This window comes from Herpailurus yagouaroundi, unplaced genomic scaffold (assembly GCF_014898765.1).
Source record: "Herpailurus yagouaroundi ecotype Mexico unplaced genomic scaffold, PumYag 189, whole genome shotgun sequence".
Lineage (NCBI taxonomy): Eukaryota > Metazoa > Chordata > Mammalia > Carnivora > Felidae > Herpailurus > Herpailurus yagouaroundi.
In genome coordinates this window covers 2,999,526-3,022,540 of record NW_024412420.1, presented here as the reverse complement: position 1 = coordinate 3,022,540, position 23,015 = coordinate 2,999,526, and the positions used below count along the sequence as shown (strand labels likewise).

Genomic DNA, 23,015 nt, shown 5'->3' with positions numbered 1-23,015 from the left:
GAGGAGGGGCAGAAAGAGAGAGAGAGAGAGGGACAGAGCGTGAGTGGGGGAGGGGCAGAGAGAGAGAGACACACACACACACAGAATCTGAAGCAGGCTCCAGGCTCTGAGCTGTCAGCACAGAGTCCGACACCGGGCTCAAACTCACAAACTATGAGATCATGACCTGAGCTGAAGTCAGATGCTCAGCCGCTCAACCAGCTGAGCCACCCAGGCGCCCCTCATGAAGCCTTTAGAATCTCCTCTTTATTTTTGTGATGATATGCCTCAGTGTGGATCTTCTTTTGTTATACTGAATGGACCATTTCAAACAGAAAATTCAAGCCTTTCAGTTCTAGGGAATATTTCTATATTGTTTATTTGATAAAATTCTCTCCATTCCTCTGTTCTCTCCTAACACTTTTATCTTCCAACTGTTGTATTACATTTTTTAAATTTCTACTGCTTTTAATTTTTAAGAGTTTTTTTCATCCTTCTTGTTTCATGAATACAGTTTCTCTCTTTCTTTTTTTTTAAAGTTTATTTATTCATTTGGAGAGAGAGAGGCAGAGGGAGAGAGAATCCCAAGCAGGCTCCATGCTGTCAGTGCAGAGCCCAACACCAGTCTCAATCTCATGAACCATGAGATCATGACTAGAGCCGAAATCAAGAGTCAGACACTTAACTGACTGAGCCACCCAGGTGTCCCTGCAATATCCCACTTTCTGAAAATTTTTAAGTTTTCTTCTGCTTCCTATATCCTTTCCATTTCCTCTGAAATGGAAAGACTTTTATTTCCCCTCTGTTTATTTTGGTCTTTGTCTTTCATGTTAGAGACTTTCCTAAAGTGATTCATGATCTTTGGCTGTTGTATGTCAGAGGAAGTCACAAAAAAAAAAAAAAATTGGAAGCTCAAAGTACAGGAGGTGGATATTATCAACTTGTGTGATACCACAGTGGGTAAATGATCAACCACTTAGCCATTTTGGGGAGACCCTAAATGTCAGTATCTGTAGGTCCTTTTTTGGGGGGTAGCCAATTTCCCTGGAGAGGAATCTTCTCACCTCCTGCAAGGGAAATGAAAGGCATGAGGGTTTGAGTCACGAAATTAAAATCAGTGGCCTGTGTTCTGGGAGCTGAGCTGAGGAAGGGAATTAAAAGTCTCACTTTTGAGTTCAGGTTTGTCCCCTACCTGCTGTATGATAATACACACATGACTCTGCTATTGCTATGGCTGATGGCCCACAATTTAACACCCCTATGGTTCAACTTCTCCAGAGAATAAACCTATCCATCTTTACAGGAGAGAACATAAATGCCAGGAGCTGCCTGGCTACCAGGACTGGAAGACAGACTCCAGAAGCCTATCCAATCCTTATAATGACTTAATTAAACCTATTTTAACCCCACCCTACACTTTAAAAGGTGCTAAGTACCTTTAAGTCCAGAATCTTCTTAAAGTTTCTACAAATTATCTTGCTTCCAGTTGGCTTCCCTACCACCAGCCGTCAAGCCTCAGCTCTCTTCTACTCTGCCAAGTCATTTACCATTCATCCATCTCCTTTCCATTTTCCATAATTTAGTCAACATTCATCATCTGTGATAGTCTGCTCCCATTCTTTGCTTCATGGGTGTATAATTTTTTTTTATTTCTTTACTGACTTTTTGTTTTTTTTAAGATTTTATTTTTAAGTAACCTCTACACCCAACGTGAGGCTTGAACTTCTGACCCTGAGATCAATCATCATATGCTCAACTTACTGAGCCAGCCAGGTACCCCTATAATATTCTTTCTTGTAAATTTCATATACAGCTGATTTTCAGAGAATACTATTGTTGATTTTTACCGATTTCTTGTATCAGTAGACAACCTATGGTTGCAATTTATAAACAAGTATAGTCCTAATAGGAATGTCAGTTGATATTTTCATTTATTATTCTATAGAATAAGATAAAGTGAATCACAAAGATTTCTTTGGAACTTCACTTCAGTTGTATAAGCAACTTTGATGAATCAAATACTAGTTTTCAAATACTGGAACATTTCTCAATTTTTTTTTTCAACGTTTTTTATTTATTTTTGGGACAGAGAGAGACAGAGCATGAACGGGGGAGGGGCAGAGAGAGAGGGAGACACAGAATCGGAAACAGGCTCCAGGCTCCGAGCCATCAGCCCAGAGCCTGACGCAGGGCTCGAACTCACGGACCGCGAGATTGTGACCTGGCTGAAGTCGGACGTTTAACTGACTGCGCCACCCAGGCGCCCCATTTCTCAATTTTTTAATGCTATTCACAACGTAACAACTACAGACAACATATGATTTTAAATTTAATCTGCATTATTAATATTTTCTTTATCACTTTCTTAACAGTCAACAACATAATGAATCAAGCCCTGATTTGTAATGTTGTTGTTTTTTAAAAATTTTTAGTGTTTATTTTTGAGGTGGGGGTGGTGGGGGGGGGGGCGAAGAATCAGAGAGAGGGAGACAGAGGATCCAAAGCAGCTCTGCACTGACAAGAGAGAGCCTTATATGGGGCTATAACTCACAAACCTTGAGATCATGACCTGACCTGACCTGAGCCTAAGTTGGTTGCTTAACTGACTGAGTCACCCAGGTGTCCCTGTAGTGTTTTTTTAATATTCATTGTGTAAATACTCCCATCATAGGCAATTTCAGGTTTTCAATATGAAGTCATTGAATATGGGGTTGGACAGAAATGAACATTCTGCATTTCTGCAGAATATATAGCATTTTCACTATATAGATACAATAAGGTGAATAGCCTCAAAAGCATAGATAATAGTAAAATCATTAGAAAGTGATGAGTTTTACATCATATTTATTACCATTTTAAATATAAATTATCTAATTATAAGCTTATATAACTTAATTTTAATGGTGGATGTGTTTAACAACTAACTCGCAGATTTCCTGAAAAGGTAACAGTTGATGCCAATCCCAGCATACCACTGGAGTGGAGATAAAGGTATAGAACCAAGTTTAAATGAGAATGTCCAGCTCCTTTCTTTAAAATCTATTTTTATAACTAAGGGATTGGTGAGAATAAGGGAAAAAAGAGGCAGGAGGCCAGTTCTCTGTGTCAGTTTGATGTCTAACAAAAGACATCAAAGGGAGAGAGGGAACAGAAGGGGGAGGGCTGTGTAGAGGAGGGCAGATAGAAGACAAGGAAGAGGAGTTTACCATGGAAGTCTCAGGTTCTGGGGATTTCAACCAGTGAACTCTGCACCTTAGAGAGAGGTTCCCAGTGACATTTCTCGATAGAAAGTTGTGGGCGTGAGTTTGATGAGGTTTAATCTTCTTTTCAGGCAACCACAAGATTGCCGCTTCCTCTGAGGCTTCCCTAAACTTCTTCATTCAGAGTATTTCCGTTTTGTGTTATTTTAAGTTTGTTTAGAAAAAATCAATCAATCCTTTAGCCATCCTTTGTATTTAACAATCCTTGCTTGGCCTTCTTTTATTATTTCAGCAGGAAGGAGAAGTGATATAATAAAGGTGAAGTCAGCTAAGTATTTTTCAGTGTGTCTCCCAAGCCTCTAAGAACAATTAAGGAAACACTGTTTGTTAGTTTGAGACCTGGCATCAATTCAATTAAGATGCTGTAAGGAAACTTTACTCCTGGAAGAGCTGTTGATAATATGCACTGTCACCCATTGCCATTAGGGGTGCCCTCTGCAAGTCCAAAGCTCTTGGAACTACAGTAAGCCGCTTCTGGGTTTTTACAATCCACAGTGGGTAAAAGGCTGGGTTTCTTCAACCAGTGCAATCTGAGAGCTGAGCAAGCCTACAACTGCATACCAATTATTGAAAGGTTACTGGGTGAACAAAAGTGGAATGAATGTGTATTTTAAAGGCCAATTGTTCCTATTCAAATGTAAGTTTGAAAAGAAGGAGGCCCAGCCCTTGAGACCATTTTTATTTCTGCTACTTGAATAAAGACATCTTTGTTCTTCAGGTAGCAACAACTGAAACCAGCAAAGCCCTTCTTCTCATCAAAGTAGCTCTGACTTAATTTTCCTCAGAAAAGAATCTAGATTAAAATCTACCACTAGATGGTGTTTTAAAATGCTTTAAAATAAATGTTTTGAAGCACCCATGTCTTAGATTTGGGGTAACTTATTACATTGTATATCTCCTATTTAATCTACTGTTGCATGATAGAGTGTTAGAATGAACATGGTCTCTGTAGACTTACTTATATACTGCTTTACATTGGGCAAATCATCTAATCTTTCTATGTCTCAGTTTACTTTTATGTAAAAATAGGAATAAAAATCTTCTTCCCCAGGGATAAAATCTTGCAGGATTTATTCAGTGAAGAGTCACTGAAAAAATGTATGTGAAGGTGCATAAAAGTAAGTGGGCATTCAATGGTTAAATTTGTTTCTTCCACTACCTACTCTACCTATCACAGTGGATGCTCAGTAAATGTTACTGGTAAAGACACTTCTTTTAATACCAACTCGAGCCGTTTTCTCTGTTATAAGAAAGGGAAATACACTTGACTTAATGAAGAAAAGCAAGGCAAGCAAAACAAAATTAGAGAGTAATATTATGCCAAAGCTGAGTCTCTCTAAAGATACTTCAAATCTGGGTTTAAATTTTTCTTCACTTCAGGGGACTTCCAGGATGCTAGTAGCAATGTATTTCCTAACCATGGTGGTTGGTTACAAGGATGTGCTCACTTTGTGATAATTCATTGAACTGTACTGTTAAGATTTGTGCATTTTCTATATGTATATATAATTCTAAAATAAAAAATGTAAAAAAATTTTTCTCTACAGAAATCATGCCCAAGTTCAAGCAACGAAGAAGAAAGCTAAAAGCCAAAGCCAAAAGATTATTCAAAAAGAGAGAAGTCTCTCACTTTCAGCCCAAGCTAATTATACCTCCTCCTCAGCTACCCTCACCAGAAAGGTAAGGTTTAAATAAAGAACAGAAAAAATATTAAAAATCTAATCTATTAAGGATAGGGTTGATGTTGAAAATGTTGGGGTTCAGAGCCAATGGCCATGAAAGAATTCTTGAGACCTCTTAAGTGCAAAAAGATGGTTTAATTAAAGCACAGGGACAGGACCCATGGGCAGAAAGAGCTGCATTGAGGTTGTGTTGGGTGACAGATTGTATACTTTCAAGTGGGGAGGGAGTTAGGGATAGCATAAGTCTCTAAGGAATTTGGAGGCAAGGTTTCCAGGACCTTGAGAGGCTAGCTGCTGTTAGGATAAAGTCATTTACTAACTGTCTAGTAAAACCTTAGTCGTGAGACCTTTAGATTTTTATCAGTGGGCAATATGTTTGGAGAATGATTGCTAACATATATCTTGAGGGAGTAGAGATAAAGGAAGTTTCCAAAGGGATTTTCATATGCTAAAGAAGATTTATAGGATCCTGGGAGGTCAGGATAATATTAAGCTAAAATTGCTTTTTGCCCAAAGTGTCAATATCGAAGCAGCTGAGCTCCCAGAGAAAGGTCACTGTATTTCAAGAACTTGTCAATGGGCTGTAGGCAAGAAGAAAATCTAATTTTTCATTTGCCTTTGTTTCCCATATCAGAATTACCAGATTTAGCAAATTAAAACACAAAATGCCCAATTAAATTTGAATTTCAGATAAACAATAATTTTTTTAATATTGTACCATGCAACATTTGCAATATACTTATATTACAAAATTATTCATCCTTCGTCTGAAATAAAATTTTCACTGAGCATCCTGGATTTTATGTGATGAACATAGTTCAAGAGTAAAAATCACAGAATTGTATTGGAGATGCACAGATTGACTATTTTCTTCTTCCCTAGTCAATTTAATTGTATAAATCTGCTAAGTGATGAAAGAGGGGTATAGGGCTAGAATTTAAATCTTAGTTTTGGTTTTGTCAATTATTCTCTGGGCCTTAGGTTTAGATGTGCTATTTTTTTTTTTTAATTTTTTTTTTCAACGTTTATTTATTTTTGGGACAGAGAGAGACAGAGCATGAACGGGGGAGGGGCAGAGAAAGAGGGAGACACAGAATCGGAAACAGGCTCCAGGCTCTGAGCCATCAGCCCAGAGCCCGACGTGGGGCTGGAACTCACGGACCGCGAGATCGTGACCTGGCTGAAGTCGGACGCTTAACCGACTGCGCCACCCAGGCGCCCCTAGATGTGCTATTGAAAGAGGCTCTTAAGTCATAGGAATCCTAGGATACTGAGTTTCAAAATAAAACACTTTATACATTGTATTGTTATAACTCTCTTTACAGAAAAAATTTTTAAATAAACAGGCCCTCAAAAAGCGTTAATCATGATATTATCCTAACCCTTCTCTATCTCTCTTGAATATTAAAAACAGCCCCTAACTGGTCTTCCTGCTTCTGTCCTTGCCCTCTGCAGCATATTTCAACACAGTAGTCAGAGTGAGTCTGTTAAAAATCATGTCAAATTGCCCCTCTGCTTAAAACTCTCCAGCGGCTTTTCCTGGCTTAGTTGGAAGAGCATGTGACTCTTGATCTTGGGGTCCTGAGTGCAAGCCCCACCTTAGACATAGAGATTACATTTCAGTAAATCATATATACATACATACAAATATACATACTCTCCAATGTCTTCCTCTCTCAGAGTAAAAATTAAAATCCTTTGTTTGACCTACTAGACCTTTATGATCTGACTTTGACATTATCTCCTAATCCCCTACCTTCAGTTTCTCCACCCTAGTCATCCTGGCCTCCTTGCTGTTCCCTAGACACCTCAGACAAGCTGCCATCTCAGGGCCTTTGCCCTTACTCTTACCCTTGCCTGGAATGCTCTTCTCCCAGATATTTGTATTGCTGACTTCTCCAATTTTTTTTTTTAATTAAAAAAAAAAAATGTTTATTTATCTTTGAGAGAGACAGAGACAGAACGCGAGTGGGTTAGGGGCAGAGAGAGAGGGAGACACAGAATCTGAAGCAGGATCCAGGCTCTGAGCTGTCAGCACAGAGCCCGACGCGGGGCTCGAACCCACAAACCGCGAGATCATGACCTGAGCCAAAGTCGGACACTCAACCGACTGAGCCACCCAGGTGCCCCTCCAATTTTTTTTTTTTTTTTTTTTTTAAGTAGGCTCCATGCCCAAAGTGGGGCTTGAACTCATGACCATTGATCCATTGATCAAGAGTCGCATGCTCAGGGCACCTGTGTGGCTCAGTTGGCTCAGCGGCCGACTCTTGGTTTCAGCTCAGGTCATGATCTCATGGTTTGTGAGATCAAGCCCTGTGTCAGGCTCCCTAATGACAGCTGACAACCCCTAGCTTGCTGGGGATTCTCCCTCTCCTCTCTCTCAAAATAAATAAAGTTAAAAAAAACAGTTGCATGCTCTGCCACTGATCCAGCCAGACACCCATGTTGCTAGCTTCTTTACTTTGTTAAGGTTTTTTTTCTCAAAAGTCACCTTCTCAGTGAGACTTCAATGCCCACCCTACCTACAATTTCACCTCCACCCAATGTTTCTCTCTTGATATATCCTTTTCCTTAGTATTCACTAAATAGCAACCCATATATATTATTTACTTACTTTTACCTTTCTTTCATGACATGTAAGTTCAGTGAGGGCAGGGTTTCTATCTATTTTGTTCATTACTGAATCCCTGATGCCTCTCTCTTTTTTTTTTTTTTTTTTAATGTGTATTTATTTTTGAAAGAGAGAGACAGACCATGAGCAGGGAAGGGGCAGAGAGAGAGAGGGAGACACAGAATTTGAAGCAGGCCCCAGGCTCTGAGCTGTCAGCATAGAGCCTGATGCAGGGCTTGAACTCATGAACCATGATGAACCATGAGATCATGACCTGAGCTGAAGTCAAACACTTAACCGACTGAACCCCCAGGTGTCCCCCCAATGATGCCTCTTTATTTGCTATTTATTTTCTTTATTACAATCTATTTGCTTTACAAAATAATTTGTGGATCTCAAAACTCTAGAATTTGATGCAGAATTTGGCTTTTGGTAGGTGGGCTCTGCTCCTGAGTCATACTATAAAACTAGCTTGTTATTTAAACAGAAGCTGTTACTCCAACTCAGGAGTTTTTTATTTGTTTGGTTTTGTTTTTCCTACAGAGTGGTTACTCCTTCAGCAGATATACCCCTTAGCAGAAGCTGGCTAAGATCATCCTGGAACTTCAAATTTCCCAATATCAAAGATACAGTAAAACTTTGGACAAATAGACTGTGGTCTGTATACAACTGGTGCCAGAACTGCATGGCCCAGGTATGGGTTTGACATACCTATTTTCAGCAATATGGTTTTTCTACATATTTGGTGTGTATGTTCACATGTGTGTATGCTCAGGTCAGCACAACACTCAGGCCAAGCTCAGGTAAGATGAAATTATGAGGTCATGTATGCCTTTGCTTCTGTAAAACATACATCAAACCACTTTCTTGTCTCTTTTTTCCTGTCTTTATCATGCTGCTTATAGAATTCAGCCTTGTTTATTTTTTTTAATTTCAGAGTTTAGAAGTATTGAAAGACACCATCTTTCCATCCCGTTTCTGCCACCGAGAACTTCACAGTCTGAAACAACGGTTTTGCATTTTGGAAAATCAATTCTGCAAGCTCCAGGAAACTCTGAAGGTTGGTATTGGGTTTTGTTTTGTTTTATTTTGTTTTTAAGTTTTATTTATTTATTTTGAGAGAGAGAGAGAGAGAGAGAGAGCTGGGGAGGGGCAGAGAGAGAGGGAGAGAGGGAAAATCCCAAGCAGGCTCCATGCTGTCGGTACAGAGCCTGATGTGGGGCTCGAACCCACAAACCGTGATACCATGACCTGAGCTGAAATCAAGACTCAGCCACTTAATCGACTGAGCCACCCAGGGGCCCCTGAAGGTTGGTACTGTTAAATAAAAAAGCAATCCAGAATTAGGGAAGGAGGGCAGGCGTTATCCCCCATAGAAATTCCATTATGCTTTTACCAGAAGGAGAGATGGGTGCAGGTAAGTGCTAATCTTGGGCCTGTTTGTCCTCAGATCCATTCCTTAGGTTTCAAGGCTCTGTTCTGTACTGCAGGGGGCTAACCGCACAGGCTGTATTTCCCAAGCTCCATGTCACCTGGTTCCTGGTTGTGCTGGGCTAATGGGAGACACTGATGAGAGACTAGAGCTGGAGGGGAGGTGGGGTGTTTTGCCTCTTCATTCTCTGCACTGGGCAATTTCTCCAGTGATGGTTGATGTTGTCTCTCTCACTCTACCTTGCTCCAGGTAAATCTACCTGTTTCTTGATTCTCTGGATTAACCCACCTCCAGAGATCTGGTTATACTGCTCTTCCCTTTGTCCCTCCAGCCTCAGGGTATTCAATGGCTTTCTACTGTTGCTAATCTCTGGGCTGCCTCAGTGTCCCCTGTGTGCTTTTCAGTTCATTCATCATCAATGTAACCAACTGCCTACATTATATTCTTCCTCTTTTATTTATTTATTTTTATTTATTCCCCCCCCACACCCCGCTTTTAAATACTCGGGATAATTCTATTTCCTTGACTGATATAGGCAGAAAAAAATTATAAATATCCACTCTCTCCAAACTCCCCTAAACAAGGCCCTTACTTTCAACATCTAAAACTCAAAAAATAAACATTGCACTTACTGTTTTGGAGTGAAACTTCTGGGATTACAACCCTTCTCCCAGAATTTATACCTCAAAATGAATTAGACAGAGGAAGAAAGGCAAATCACCTCATTCCTCTGGGCCTCAGTTTCCTCAGCTATAAAAATGAGGATGATATCATCTATAACGGGCTGAATTGATGGCCTCCAAAAGATCTGTCCAAGTATTAATCCCTGGAACCTGAAAATGTTACCTTATTTGAGGAAAAGATCTTTACTCATATAATTAAATTAAGGACTTTTATTTTTAAGAAATCTCTACACCCAGCATGGGGCTCGAACTCATGATCACAAGATCAAGAGTTGCATACTTTGCCAACTAAGCCAGACAGGCACCCCTGAAGTTAATGATTTGTAGATGAGGAGATCATAAACTGGTATCTGGGTGGACCCTAAATCCAATGACGAATGTCCTTATAAAAGAGACAGAGTAGAGCATGCACAGAGGAAAGGAGGAGCAGTGGGACCACAGGCAGAGATTGGAATGATACAGCCCCAAGCCCAGGAATGGCCCCAGCTACCCAAAACTGGAAGAGGTAAGGAACAGATTCTTACCTAGAGCATTGGGAGGTAGCACAGCCCTGCTGATGCCTTGATTTTGGAATTCTAGCCTCTAGCACTGAAGAAAATGAATCTCAGGGGCACCTGGCTGGCTCAGTCAGAAGAGCATGCAACTCTTGTTCTCAGGGTTGTGAGTTCAATCCCCACATGGGGTATAGTGATTACTTAAATAAATAAAACTTTAAAACACTGAATTTCAATTGTGTTAAGACACAAAGTTTGTGATAATTCAATACAGCAGCCATAGGAAACTAATTTCATTTGCAAGGGCTGCCATGATAAAGTAGCATGGTCCAGGTGGCCTATATAACAGAAATTTATTTTCTCACAGTTCTAGAGGCCAGAAGTTAACACCAAAGTGTTGGCAGAGTTGGTTTCTTCTTAGGCCTCTCTCTTTTGGCTTGCCTTCTCACTGTGTCCTCAAATGGTCTTTTCTCTGTGCACACACATCCCTGGTGTTTCTCCTGTGTGTTCAAATTTCTTCTTTTTATAAGGACATCTGTCAAATTGTATGAGAGCCTACCCTAATAGCCTCATTTTAACTCAATCACTTCTTTTCTTTTAATGTGATTTATTTATTTTTGAGAGAGAGAGAGAGAGACAGAGCAAGAACAGTGGGAGAGGGGCAGAGAGAGAGACACACAGAATCCGAAGCAGGCTCCAGGCTCCAAGATGTCAACACAGAGCCTGACATGGGGCTCAAACTCACAAACTGTGAGATCATGACCTGAGCTGAAGTCAGACACTTAACCCAGTGAGCCACCAGGCACCCCTAACTTAATCATTTTAAAGGCTCTATCTCCAAAGTCATTCTGAGGTACTTGGATTAGGGCTTCAACATATGAGTTGGGAGGGGAGTAGGGGATACAATTCAGCTCATAGCATTCATATTCCATCCCCTTGGCCTTTTTATCAGTTCCTTGAGTATACTGTAGTCTTGGCTTCATTAAGTACTTTTGCCTCTGCCAAGAACTTTCTTTCCCCAGACCTTATCTCCCTTGAGACCTGGTAAGTCACAATTCATCCTTGAGATTATGGCTGAATATCACTCCCCAGGTTTCTCACTATTCATGATCACAGCACAATTCACTGTTTTCACTGAAGCATTATTTTTTTTTGTTCTGAGTATGTGTGTGTTTAATATCTGTCTTCCTTACCAGACTGTCAGCTCCATGATATGACAAACAGGATTCACATTCCCATAGTGCCTGGCATATAGCACACACAAAACAAATACATGAATGAATAGATGAATGAATGAGTGAATGAGCTTGTGATAATTGAGAAAACATTATAAAACACATAGTGTGCTGAGAAAGCATTCAGTACATGGTAGCTATTATCTTGATGACTCTGAGCTTCAAGAACCAAATTAATCTGTTATTTATTTGCCAAATGTAATGTTTTCTTACAGGCTATCTTGGAAAATTCTTCCTGCCCAAACTGTGGTCAGACATGTCACATAAGTGGTAAACTTACAAATGTGCCTGCCTGTGCTCCAACCACCCCTGGAGAATCTAGAGCTGTACTTCCTCCCACGCTGCCACAGCCAGCCACCCATCTTCCTCCTCTTCCACCTCCGCCTCCACCCCCTCCACCTCCTCCTCTACCTCCACCTCCACCACCTATAGCACCTTTGCTGCTCAGAAAATCCAGTCGCACTAAAGCACTTCAGGTAGGAAACAATCCAGTAATGATGTGTTTTGATCAGTGTATAATGTAGGAGTAAAACAAGGCAGCCTTTAAAAAAATTTTTTTTTAATGTTTATTTATTTTTGAGACAGAGAGAGTACAAGTCGGGGCAGGGCAGAGAGAGAGAGGGAGACACAGAATCTGAAGCAGACTCCAGGCTCTGAGCTGTCAGCACAGAGCCTGATGTGGGGCTTGAACCCAGGAACCATGAGGTCATGATCTGAGCCCAAGTCTGGCACTTAACCGAACTGAGCCACCCAGGCGCCACCTCCGCCCTTTTTTTTTTTCTTTAATTTTTAAAATTTTAAATTTTTTTTAAGCAAGGCAGACTTTTTTTTTTTTAAACGTTTATTTATTTTTGAGACAGAGAGAGACAGAGCATGAACGGGGAAGAGACAGAGAGAGAGGGAGACACAGAATCTGAAACAGGTTCCAGACTCTGAGCTGTCAGCACAGAGCCCGACGCGGGTCTCGAACTCACGGACCGCGAGATCATGACCTGAGCTGAAGTCGGCCGCTTAACGACTGAGCCACCCAGGCGCTCCAAGGCAGACTTTTAAGACTAGGCTAAGGCCCTTAAGAGGAAAGCCACATTTTTTTTCTGATTCCATATCTTAATTATGTCAATTATTATGTTTTTAAAAACTCAGACCCATAGGAACTCACAAAAGCTGGATTTAGAAATAAAAGTGATTTTTTTTTTAAGGATAAATGAATGAAACCCAGTAAACTGGAATATTCCTAATGGATTGTCATAATATCTTTTTACCAAAAGCAAAGCCACCCTGGAAAACCAAAGTAAGAACAGAAGTTGGCTTAGTGAGTAAAGTCAGAATAAAGAGAAGTGATGGATCCTCAAGTATAATGTCATTAGACTGGAAGACCAGTCTCCATTAATTAGTTATCTGCCAAGGGGATCAGAATATTTGTGTATCACTAAGATAAACATGACCCTGTTTTCAAATCTGCTGGATTTTCACTACAGATGCATTTGGTTTAAAATGGCTGAGTTAAATAAATCTAGACCCTATTGTTATGTTTGCCATAATGTATACCTCTCTGGCTACACATTCTTGTTCTGTGGGAACTGAATCATCTTTTTAGGTAATTCAAGCAAAATTTCACTTTGATTTGAGGAACTCCTTTTTTTTTTTTAATGTTTTTTTTAATTTATTTTCAGAGAGAGAGAGAGAGAGAGAGCTCGTGAGCTGGGGAGGGGCAGAGAGAGGGGGAGGGAGAGAATCCCAAGCAGGCTCTGCACTGTCAGCATAGAGCCAGAGGTGGGACTCAATCCCACAAATCATGAGATCATGATCTGAGCTGAAATCAAGAGCTGGATGCTTAACCAACTGAGTCACCGTGGTGCCCCTGAGGAACTCCTTCAACCCCTGACTTATTATAGTGACTCCTGAGGAAGATGTAAAGCTGCAGGGAACTAGCCCATCTCTTATGTACTATCAAAGCCTTACATTTTGATAAATACTTTGCAATAGCATTAGCATCCATGGGTACTGAAAACGGCATCATTTTTTATTGAATGGAAAGAATTTAATAGGCTCCTAGTGTAAATAAGCATTAATATTTAAATGAGTCTTTAAAAACTTTTGTTTAATGTTTATTTTTGAGAGAAAGAAGGAGACAGAATACAAGTGGGGAAGGGCAGAAAAAGAGGAGACACAGAATCCACAGCAGGTACCAGGCTCTGAGCTGTCAGCACAGAGCCCGATGCAGGGCTCGAACTCATGACCCATGAGCTGAAGTCGGACACGTAACCAACTGAGCCACCCAGGCGCCCCATTAAATGAGCCTTTAAAAACTAGGTTTGGATTTGTATTTGACTAGATATCCTGGTTACAATCTGAATTGTAACCTCTCTGTGTATTTTAAGGCTGGACCATTAAAAAAAGATGGACCCATGCAAATAACAGTTGAAGATCTACTGACTGTGAAATTAAAGAAGACACAGTGTTTTGATGAAAGGAAGAAGGTAAGATGTCACTGACCATACACATGGTCTTTCAGCTTTTAACCTGGTTGTCTCTTTCTGGAAAATAATTATAAGTCTTATGTATAGAAGCCATTCTGTGGTAAGTATTTGATGTTTTGGGGGTTTTTTGGTTCAGCTAAGACAGCAGAAGAGAGGATTTATTGTACATGTGTTACATTCAGCCACAAATGAAAACAGAATTAGTCCCAAAAGTCACAGGTTCAGAGCAAAGGACCAAAAGACACTATTTTGGTATGAGCAAGGCGAGTCTCTCAAAAGTGGTCACTGCAACCAAATGGTGATGAATGTTCTAGATCCATTGAATCAAGCTCTAGAAAGTAGGCATGCAGTGCAACAATTGGTACCAGCATTCCTGGCCTCTGGCTTTCCTTATGTCTACGCCTGTGGCTCCACGGGTGTACAAGCTAGTGGTTTACTTGGACCTCTGCCTCATCTTTCTTCTTTTATGCTTCAGCCAGCACATTTGCTTCTTCCTACACTTGGCTCTCTTGGAGCAGAGGTTTCCATGAGATGAAACCTCAATTTTATCTACCAACCATTAGTCTAAAGAGGTAGAGACATACTCTGAAGTTTTGGAATACAAGTTGAGTAGAATAGTAGATATATCTTACACATACTCAGCATCCAAATATTCATTGTTTCAGCATATTTATATTTTGAATGACATTTTTAAGTGTGTTTTGATACTGTCTCATTTTTTTATTTAAAGCTTGTATCATCACCAAAGACACGGAATCCACTAGTTACTGTCTCTGACCTGCAGCATGTCACCCTGAAACCCAACTCCAAAGTGCTATCAACTCGAGTTACAAATGTCTTAATGTAAGGAACTGTACTGTGTTGTGCTCTACTGTTACTTAAAAGAATGATTTTTTGCTTATCTCTAACTTTAAAAGTTATATATGCTCATTGTAGAAAAATGGAAATCCACAGAAAAGTTTAAAGAAGAAAACAATCATTCAAATAACCGTATGATTGAAGATAGTCACTGTTAACATATTATTGTTTAGCATTGTAATCTTTGAATAGGTATCTACTCTATTATTTCCATTTCATGATGCTGTTTATTGTTAAGATACACCATTGATTTAATAGTGGGTTTGTGGGGGAGCACCTGGCTTGCTCAGTTGGTAGAGTGTTACAAGTCTAAATCTCGGGGTCATGAGTTCAAGGCCCACGTTGGGCACAGAAGATTACTAAAAAAAAAAATAGTGGATGGGGGAAAGAAATATTATCAAGAATTTTTTTTATTATTCTTGAATATATTATTCTTGAAATATTATCAAGAATTTTAATTTTTTTTTAATGTTTATTCATTTTTAATAGATGGAGACAGAGCACAAATGGGATAGGGGCAGAGAGAGAGGGAGACACAGGATCTGAAGTAGGCTTCAGGTTCTGAGCTGTCAGCACAGAGCCAGATGGGGGGCTCGAACTCACGAACCATGAGATCGTGACCTGAGCTGAAGTTGGACACTTAAATGACCGAGCCACCCAGGTGCCCCAAAATATTATCAAAAATTTTAAGAGCAGTCCAATTTCAGAAATAATAAGATATGATAACTAGTATATCTTAGAATGAATGAAATGTGTGTGTGTGCATGTACTTGTTTGTGTACCTGTATATGATCATATTGTACATACAATTTAAGGCTTTTCCCATTTAATGTGTCAAGAACTTTCCTCATCTCATTAAAAATCAGTTTAAAGTTTTGGGGGTTTTTTTGTTTTGGGTTTTTTGTTTTGTAGTTTATTTGTTTGTTTATTTATTTAGAAAGAGTTGGAGCGGGGCACCCAGGTGGCTCAGTCGGTTGGGTGGCCGACTTCAGCTCAGGTCACTATCTCACGGTCCGTGAGTTCGAGCCCCGCGTCGGGCTCTGGGCTGATGGCTCAGAGCCTGGAGCCTGCTTCCGATTCTGTGTCTCCCTCTCTCTCTGCCCCTCCCCTGTTCATGCTCTGTCTCTCTCTGTCTCAAAAATAAATAAACGTTAAAAATTTTTTTTACTAAAAAAAAAAAAAAAAAGGAAGAAAGAGTTGGAGCTAGTAGGGCAAGGCAGAGAGAGAGAGAAAGAGAATCCCACGCAGGCTCCATGCTGTCAGCATAGAGGCTGACATGGGGCTTGATCTAATGAACCACGAGATCATGACCTGAGCTGAAATCAAGAGTTAGACAATCAACCAACTAAGCCACCCAAGCACCCTAAAAATCAGTTTAAATCATCATTTTTACTTCTTTAATATATGCAGTTCATTATATGTAAGTTTTATAGATAAACTCCTGTTTTGAGACATTTAGGTTGTTTATGATTTATTTCCACCTCTTCAGTGAACATCCTTGTCCATAATCTGTGTGCATAGCTGAGTTCCTCCCTAAGATGGAATCATAAATGTATAATTACTGAGGCAAGAAGTATTACTTATTAGGATGATTATATTGCCTTATGTTCCTATCAGCATCTACTGCTTTTTTTTTTTTTTTTTTGAGTAGTTTCCATTCCCAAAGTGGGCCTTGAACTCACGATCCCAAGATCAAGAGTTACACACTCTACCAACTGAGCCAGCCAGGCGCCCCTCTACTGCTATTTTTTAATGTAACAAATAGAAGTACTTTCTAGGATGTTGCCTGTAGAAATGACTGCTTTGCTTTGGGAAAAATGATAAAATCTGGCAAGCTCTAACTTTTATATTTTTATTTCGTCAGTACTCCTGGTAAAAGCCAGATAGATCTGCGGAAACTACTTAGAAAAGTTGACGTAGAGAGGTAATACGCTCCCTTATCTTTATGCTTTCTAAACCCACTTGAAAAATTGGCATATAACACAGCTTGTAATATTTTCATTATCTTTGCAGGAGCCCAGGTGGAACCCCACTTACGAATAAAGAAAATATGGATACAGGAACTGGACTGACTCCAGTAATGACCCGGGCCTTGAGGAGAAAGTTTCAGGTAAACCTTTAGGAAAAAAATAAAATTTTTCCTTTTCTTCAAAATCATTTATTTAGAATCGTATTCTAAAGGATTTTTTTTTTAATTTTTTTAATGTTTATTTATTTTTGAGAGAGAGAGAGAGAGACAGAGCATGAGCAGGGGGAGGGGCAGAGAGAGAGAGGGAGACATAGAACCAGAAGCAGGCTTCAGGCTCTAAGCTGTCAGCACAGAACCCAACGTCGGGCTCAAACCTGACATGGGGCTTGAACCCACGAGCTATGAGATCATGACCTGAGTCAAAGTCAGATGCTTAACCAACTGAGCCACCCAGGCGCCCGTCTAAAGGATTTTTATTTATTTATTTTGAGAGAAAGAGAGTGCATGTAAGTGAGTGGGGGAGGGGCAAAGAGGGAGAGAGAGAATCCCAAGCAGGCTCCGCACTGTCAGTGCAGAATCTCACACAGGGCTCAAGCCCACGAACCATGAGATCATGACCTGAGCTGAAATCAAGAGTGGGATGCTTAAGTAACTGAGCCACCCAGGTGCCCCGACTGCTCTTCCATCCTTAAGGTGTGGCTTTTATCCTCATGGTGAAGAATGCCTATACCTCCTGAAGCCTGGTGTCCACATTCTAGGCAAGATAGGTGAAAGGCAAAGGGCAAAAGGGTGTGCTAGCTAAGCTACCCCTCATCAGAAGGTGCTATCCAGGAACTTCTGACTATATGAAAGAAAGTGGGAAAAGTGGTTTTTAGAGTCTGGCTGCATTGGATTCTGTTAGTGAGGAAGGAGAACTGTGTTGGCCACAGGAACATAATTCATATTATAACTGGGACCTTTTTTTTTTCCATAGATGGCTCACCCTAGAAGCCCAACTCAAACTCTGCCACTTTCTACAAATAGCTTTGATGAACAAAACTGATGTCAACTCAGCCTGACTCCGTGTGATGATCCATAAAATACACAGATAAAATCACCCCAATCCTTTTTTTTAATATAGTAGAGTAGGTATAAGTAATTATACTAATATATAATTCCATCTAAAGAATTAAAGTATGTGTGGAGCCCCCATACATACTATGATACAAAGTCAGTATTTGGATATTTTTTAGTTTGCATGATCAATAAGAGAACAGATAGGAAAATGCAATCCCCAAAGTGATGTTTATCCTGGAATTACCCAATTAGGTTGGAGAGGTTGTTCACATTTAACTAGATAACAGATTTGTATTCAATAGGTAGAGTTATGACATTAAAGTAAACTGGTCCCCATTCATCTTCCGTATCCTCAGGTAATTAAAAAGAAAAGTTATTTCATCCCGTAACGCTAATGCATTCTCTAAGTGCTACAGACTTGATCAGTAAAAAAGTCTGATAGTAAACAGAAATCATTTATTTGATCAAATAAATGATTTCTGTTTTCTGTTTACTATAAACAGTTAAGAGGTAAGACCTTTCCCCCTCTCAACCCAGTTATTTTCCAAAAGGATGTGAAGCAAAATGTCCAATATAACCTTAAAATTTAGAACATATCATTTCTAGCATTTAGAAATGATATCTAGGGGCGCCTGGGTGGCGCAATAGGTTAAGCGTCCAACTTCAGCCAGGTCACGATCTCACGGTCCGTGAGTTCGAGCCCCGCATCTGGGCTGATGGCTCAGAGCCTGGAGCCTGTTTCCGATTCTGTGTCTCCCTCTCTCTCTGCCCCTCCCCCATTCATGCTCTGTCTCTCTCTGTCCCAAAAATAAAATAAAAACGTTGAAAAAAAAATTAAAAAAAAAAAAAAGAAATGATATCTAGGTAGTTCTATCTGGCTCACTGAAGTCTGAGATATTCCTTTCGTTGATATTTGCTGTCCACATTCATGCAGCTAAATATAAGTTTTACAAGGACCTCAACATGAACCTTGTATTTTCCCCAGTGGCCTGCCAAGGATTATTTGAAGTCCATAGCAGATTCACTTTGAGACCTAATTCCTATCCTCATCAGCCTATTGTTTCAATACCAGTAATAATGCACACCTCACTGGATTTTTGTTCTTTCCCACCAGTCCAGGGTTGCCAGATTTAACAAAAACAAATATATAACAAATTTGAATTTCAGATAAACAAGTAACAACCTTTAAATATACATATGTCCAGGAGCACCTGAGTGGCTCAGTCGGTTAAGTGTCTGACTACAGCTCAGGTCATGATCTCAGTGTTCATGAGTTCGAGCCCTGCATCGGGCTCTGTGCTGACAGCTCGGAACCTGGAGCCTGCTTCGAATTCTGCCCTCTCTCTCTCTCCCTCTCTCCCTCTCTCTCTCTCTCTTGCTCTCAAAAATAAACAAACATTAAAAAAATTTTTTAAATAAATAAATATAAATATGTCCTGTTAAACAATGAATTGTTTATTTTAACATAAGGAAGTCCCAGATATTTCATGGGAGATATTTCTACTACAAAAAGTATTCATCGTTTATCTGAAATTCAGATTTAACTGGGCATTCTATATTTTATCTGGTAACCCTGCAAAGTTGCCAGGTATTTCTGGGAGCCCCCAGCTTGTCAGACATGTCTACTTAGCCTTGGACACAACTGTAGCTTCAGCCAGGATCCCCATAATTAATGTGTTAAGTATCACAGAGAAAGGGGAACTTTCATTAGGGTGAGTTCTTGTGACTGAAGGTGAGGATTAGCTTTGATGACGATAACCTCCCCTGCAGTTCCAAGAATAATGGTAGCAGCTGCTCATGGATAGGAAACAAGGGGTTTTAGATCGTCCCTGAACTTTGTAGCCTGACAGGGAGCAGCTGCATAGATGATACCCTTGAAATATATCCTGGTTAGCATAGGCTAAAAAAGATATGTTAGTTATTTCTCAGAAATGCCTATATTTCCACAGATAAAGATTGCTTTCAGATGCCAAATAGAGTGTTGTGTCACCAGACTAGAAAGCCAATCTGAGGGTGATGTTTTGTTCTTATGAGACCCATGTTTATGTTTATAACACATTTATAAATGAAAATGAAGCAGGTAATAAAGTTAAGACACATACCTGCTTCTAGTTAGAAAAAAAATCTGCTAGCTACATTTATATTATATAAGAATAAAGGGAATGATCACTGAGAATAAAACATTTGAGTATTTGTAACAAGTATTTTATGGGGCATTTATAATGCCTACATTGATAAACCAGCATGTACTGTCTCAATTTAATTGAAATGACTTGATGGGGCACCTGGGTGGCTCAGTCTGTGAGGATCCAACTCTTGATTTCAGCTCAGGTCATGATCCCTGGGTCAGGGGATCACACCCCCTGTCAAGCTTGGCACTGAGCGTGGAGCCTGCTTAAGATTCTCTCTCTGTCCCTCTGCCCCTCTCCCCAGCTTATGCTCTCTCTCTCTCTCTCAAATTAAAAAAAATTTTTTGATGATTTGATTATTCTTGTGGAATAAAGGGTCATTAAAAAATGCTATAGAAATCCTATATAATAAACATTTGTAAAGCTGCTGTTGCCATTGTACCAGTATTAAAATGTGCTCTACCTTGTATCTTTTACGAATTTTTATGACAGGTTTTATTTTGTATCCATATGAGAATCCTATAAATGCTATGGTTTCATTAAGCTGTTGCTAATTATACACTTTCAATGCTTATTTTCAGCTGAATAACAATGAGACAATATAAACACCAAGGTACATCTGATTATGTTTTTAAATAAAGAGCAATAAGAAACCTTTGGTTTTTCTCTGTTTAATGGTTTTTACTAGACATATAACACAGAAAAATGCATAAAACATCAATACATAAATTAACATCGTGGGGCGCCTGGGTGGCGCAGTCGGTTGAGCGTCCGATTTCAGCCAGGTCACGATCTCGCGGTCCGTGAGTTCGAGCCCCGCGTCAGGCTCTGGGCTGATGGCTCAGAGCCTGGAGCCTGTTTCCGGTTTTGTGTCTCCCTCTCTCTCTGCCCCTCCCCCGTTCATGCTCTGTCTCTCTCAGTCCCAAAAATAAATATTGAAAAATTAAAAAAAAAAATTAACATCGTAATGCAAATGCTCATATAACCACCAAGAAAGGTACATTATAAATGTCTGTAGAAACCCTGCTTGTCTCCCTCCCCCTAACATAATCCCTCTCTTCAAGAAGAAACTACTGGTATGCTTGTTATAATAAATATTTCCATGGGGCATCTGCGTGGTTTAGTCGGTTAAGTATCCAACTCCTGGTTTTGGCTCAGGTCATTATCTCACAGTTTTGTGAGTTGGATCCTGCTTTTGATTCTCTGTCTCCCTCTCTCTACCCCTGCCCCACTCACACTGTCTCTGTCTCTCTCAAAATAAATAAACTTAAAAAAATAATAAAATTAAAAATAATATTTCCTTGTTTTTACCCTCTAAGTATACATCCCTAAATGTTATGGTTTATTTTCCTTGTTTTTGAACTATATAAATAGAATCATACACTATATATTTTGTTTCTGCCTTCTTTCAATCAATATATTTTTTTAATTTTTTTCTTTAACATTTATTTATTGTTGAGAGATAGAGTGCAAGCAGGGGAGGGGCAGAGAGAGAGGGAGACACAGTGCGAAGCAGGCTCCAGGCTCTGAGCTGTCCGCACAGAACCCGACACGGGGCTCGAATCCACAAACTGTGAGATCATGACCTAAGCCGAAGTCAGACGCTCAACAGACTGAGCCACCCAGGTGCCCCTAATCAACATTTATTTTTAAGATTCAACCACGTTAGTGTGTAATGCAATAGATCACTTATTTTTGTTGTGTAAATATAGTTATTCATCCTATTGTTAGTGGACATTTGGATTGTTTGTAGTTTCTGGCTACTATAAATCATGCATGCCATTATGAATATTCTTGAACATGTACATATGCGCAAGAATTACTCTAGTGTGTATACCTAAGAGTGGAACTGCTAGATTTTAAAACATGCCTAGGGGCATCTGGGTGGTTCAGTGGGTTAAGCTTCTGACTTTGGCTCAGGGCATGATATGGTTAGTGAGTCAGAGCCCCACTTTGGGCTCTCTGCTGTCAGCACACAGCCCCCTTTGGATCCTGTGTCCTCCTCTCTTTGCCCCTGCTCGCACTCTGTCTCTCAAAAATTAATAAACATTAAAATAAAGTAAAATAAAATTAAATAAACATGCCTATTTTCCAGAACGTGTCAAATTGGTTCCCCAGGTGGTTGTACCAATCAATTCATGGTCCCTTCAGCAAAGTAGGAGAGTTCTTGTTGCTCCTGTTTTCTTCAAGGGACTCTTTTTTTTTTTTTTAAGTTTATTAATTTATTTTGAGAGAGAGAGAGAGAGAGCAAGCACAAGCAGGAGAGAGAAAGAATCCCAAGCAGGCATCGAGTGTGGAGCCCAATGCGGGGTTTGAACCCGATCTGAAGTCAGACACTTAACCTACTGAGCCACCCAGGCGCCCCAAGGGACTCTTAAATAATTGATTTTTCAAAATTTTGTTTACTTGGGAAATCTTTACAATGTTTACAGTTAATATATACTATTTTTCCTGGATTTATAAGTCAAAGAATTGTTGAGATGATTTTAAATCAACAAAATCACATACTAAACATAGCATATAAAATACATGGTGAGTGGGGCGCCTGGGTGGCGCAGTCGGTTAAGCGTCCGACTTCAGCCAGGTCACGATCTCGCGGTCCGGGAGTTCGAGCCCCGCGTCGGGCTCTGGGCTGATGGCTCAGAGCCTGGAGCCTGTTTCCGATTCTGTGTCTCCCTCTCTCTCTGCCCCTCCCCCGTTCATGCTCTGTCTCTCTCTGTCCCAAAAAAATAAATAAACGTTAAAAAAAAAATTTAAAAAAAAATACATGGTGAGGATCACAATATAATTTATGTTGATAAACGTGGACTTTCTCATTTTACTTGGCTTTTCAAAGAGAGGTAGGATCTGGATGTGTAGAAGTAGGGAAGGGAATAAGTAAAAGGCAAATAATCAAGCAAAATATTTTTAAGTTTATTTACTTTGAGAGGGGGTGGGAGAGCAAGCAGGAGCAGGGCAGAGAGAGGGAGACAGAATCCCAAGCAGGCTCTGCACAGAGCCCAACTTAGCACTTAAACTCACTAACCCTGAGACCATGACCTGAGCAGAAATCAAGAGTCAGACACTTAACTGGCTGAGCCACTCAGGCGTCACTAAATGTATTGTTAAAAATTCTGTTTGTCGGAGCTCCTGGGTGGCTCAGTGGGC

General features: G+C 40.0%; 1 protein-coding gene and 1 long non-coding RNA gene across 7 annotated transcripts in view; one reads left to right on the top strand and one right to left on the bottom strand.

The window, feature by feature from the left end:
• The window catches only part of LOC121044705 (uncharacterized), a 15,800-nt gene extending 1,416 nt beyond the window's left edge, over positions 1-14,384 (bottom strand). Inside the window, exons 1-3 of the long non-coding RNA XR_005797438.1 lie at positions 14,257-14,384; positions 9,273-9,281; positions 1,191-1,196 (exon numbers count right to left, since the gene is read on the bottom strand). This is a non-coding gene — a long non-coding RNA (uncharacterized LOC121044705). The remainder of the gene's footprint in view (positions 1-1,190; positions 1,197-9,272; positions 9,282-14,256) is intronic.
• The window catches only part of PRR11 (proline rich 11), a 24,244-nt gene extending 6,486 nt beyond the window's left edge, over positions 1-17,758 (top strand). For 3 of the 6 annotated variants that reach the window (XM_040496975.1, XM_040496977.1, XM_040496976.1), the window contains exons 2-10: positions 4,787-4,919; positions 8,076-8,226; positions 8,470-8,592; positions 11,592-11,852; positions 13,758-13,856; positions 14,587-14,699; positions 16,579-16,638; positions 16,728-16,824; positions 17,657-17,758. In XM_040496975.1, coding sequence (XP_040352909.1) covers positions 4,792-4,919; positions 8,076-8,226; positions 8,470-8,592; positions 11,592-11,852; positions 13,758-13,856; positions 14,587-14,699; positions 16,579-16,638; positions 16,728-16,824; positions 17,657-17,725 — 1,101 coding nt within the window. In that variant the 5' untranslated portion in view covers positions 4,787-4,791 and the 3' untranslated portion in view covers positions 17,726-17,758. Of the gene's footprint in view, positions 1-813; positions 940-1,640; positions 1,753-4,786; positions 4,920-8,075; positions 8,227-8,469; positions 8,593-11,591; positions 11,853-13,757; positions 13,857-14,586; positions 14,700-16,578; positions 16,639-16,727; positions 16,825-17,656 lie in introns of those variants that run through there. The other 3 variants (XM_040496973.1, XM_040496972.1, XM_040496974.1) reach the window with 3 other exon arrangements.
• The last annotated feature ends 5,257 nt before the right edge of the window (positions 17,759-23,015 follow it).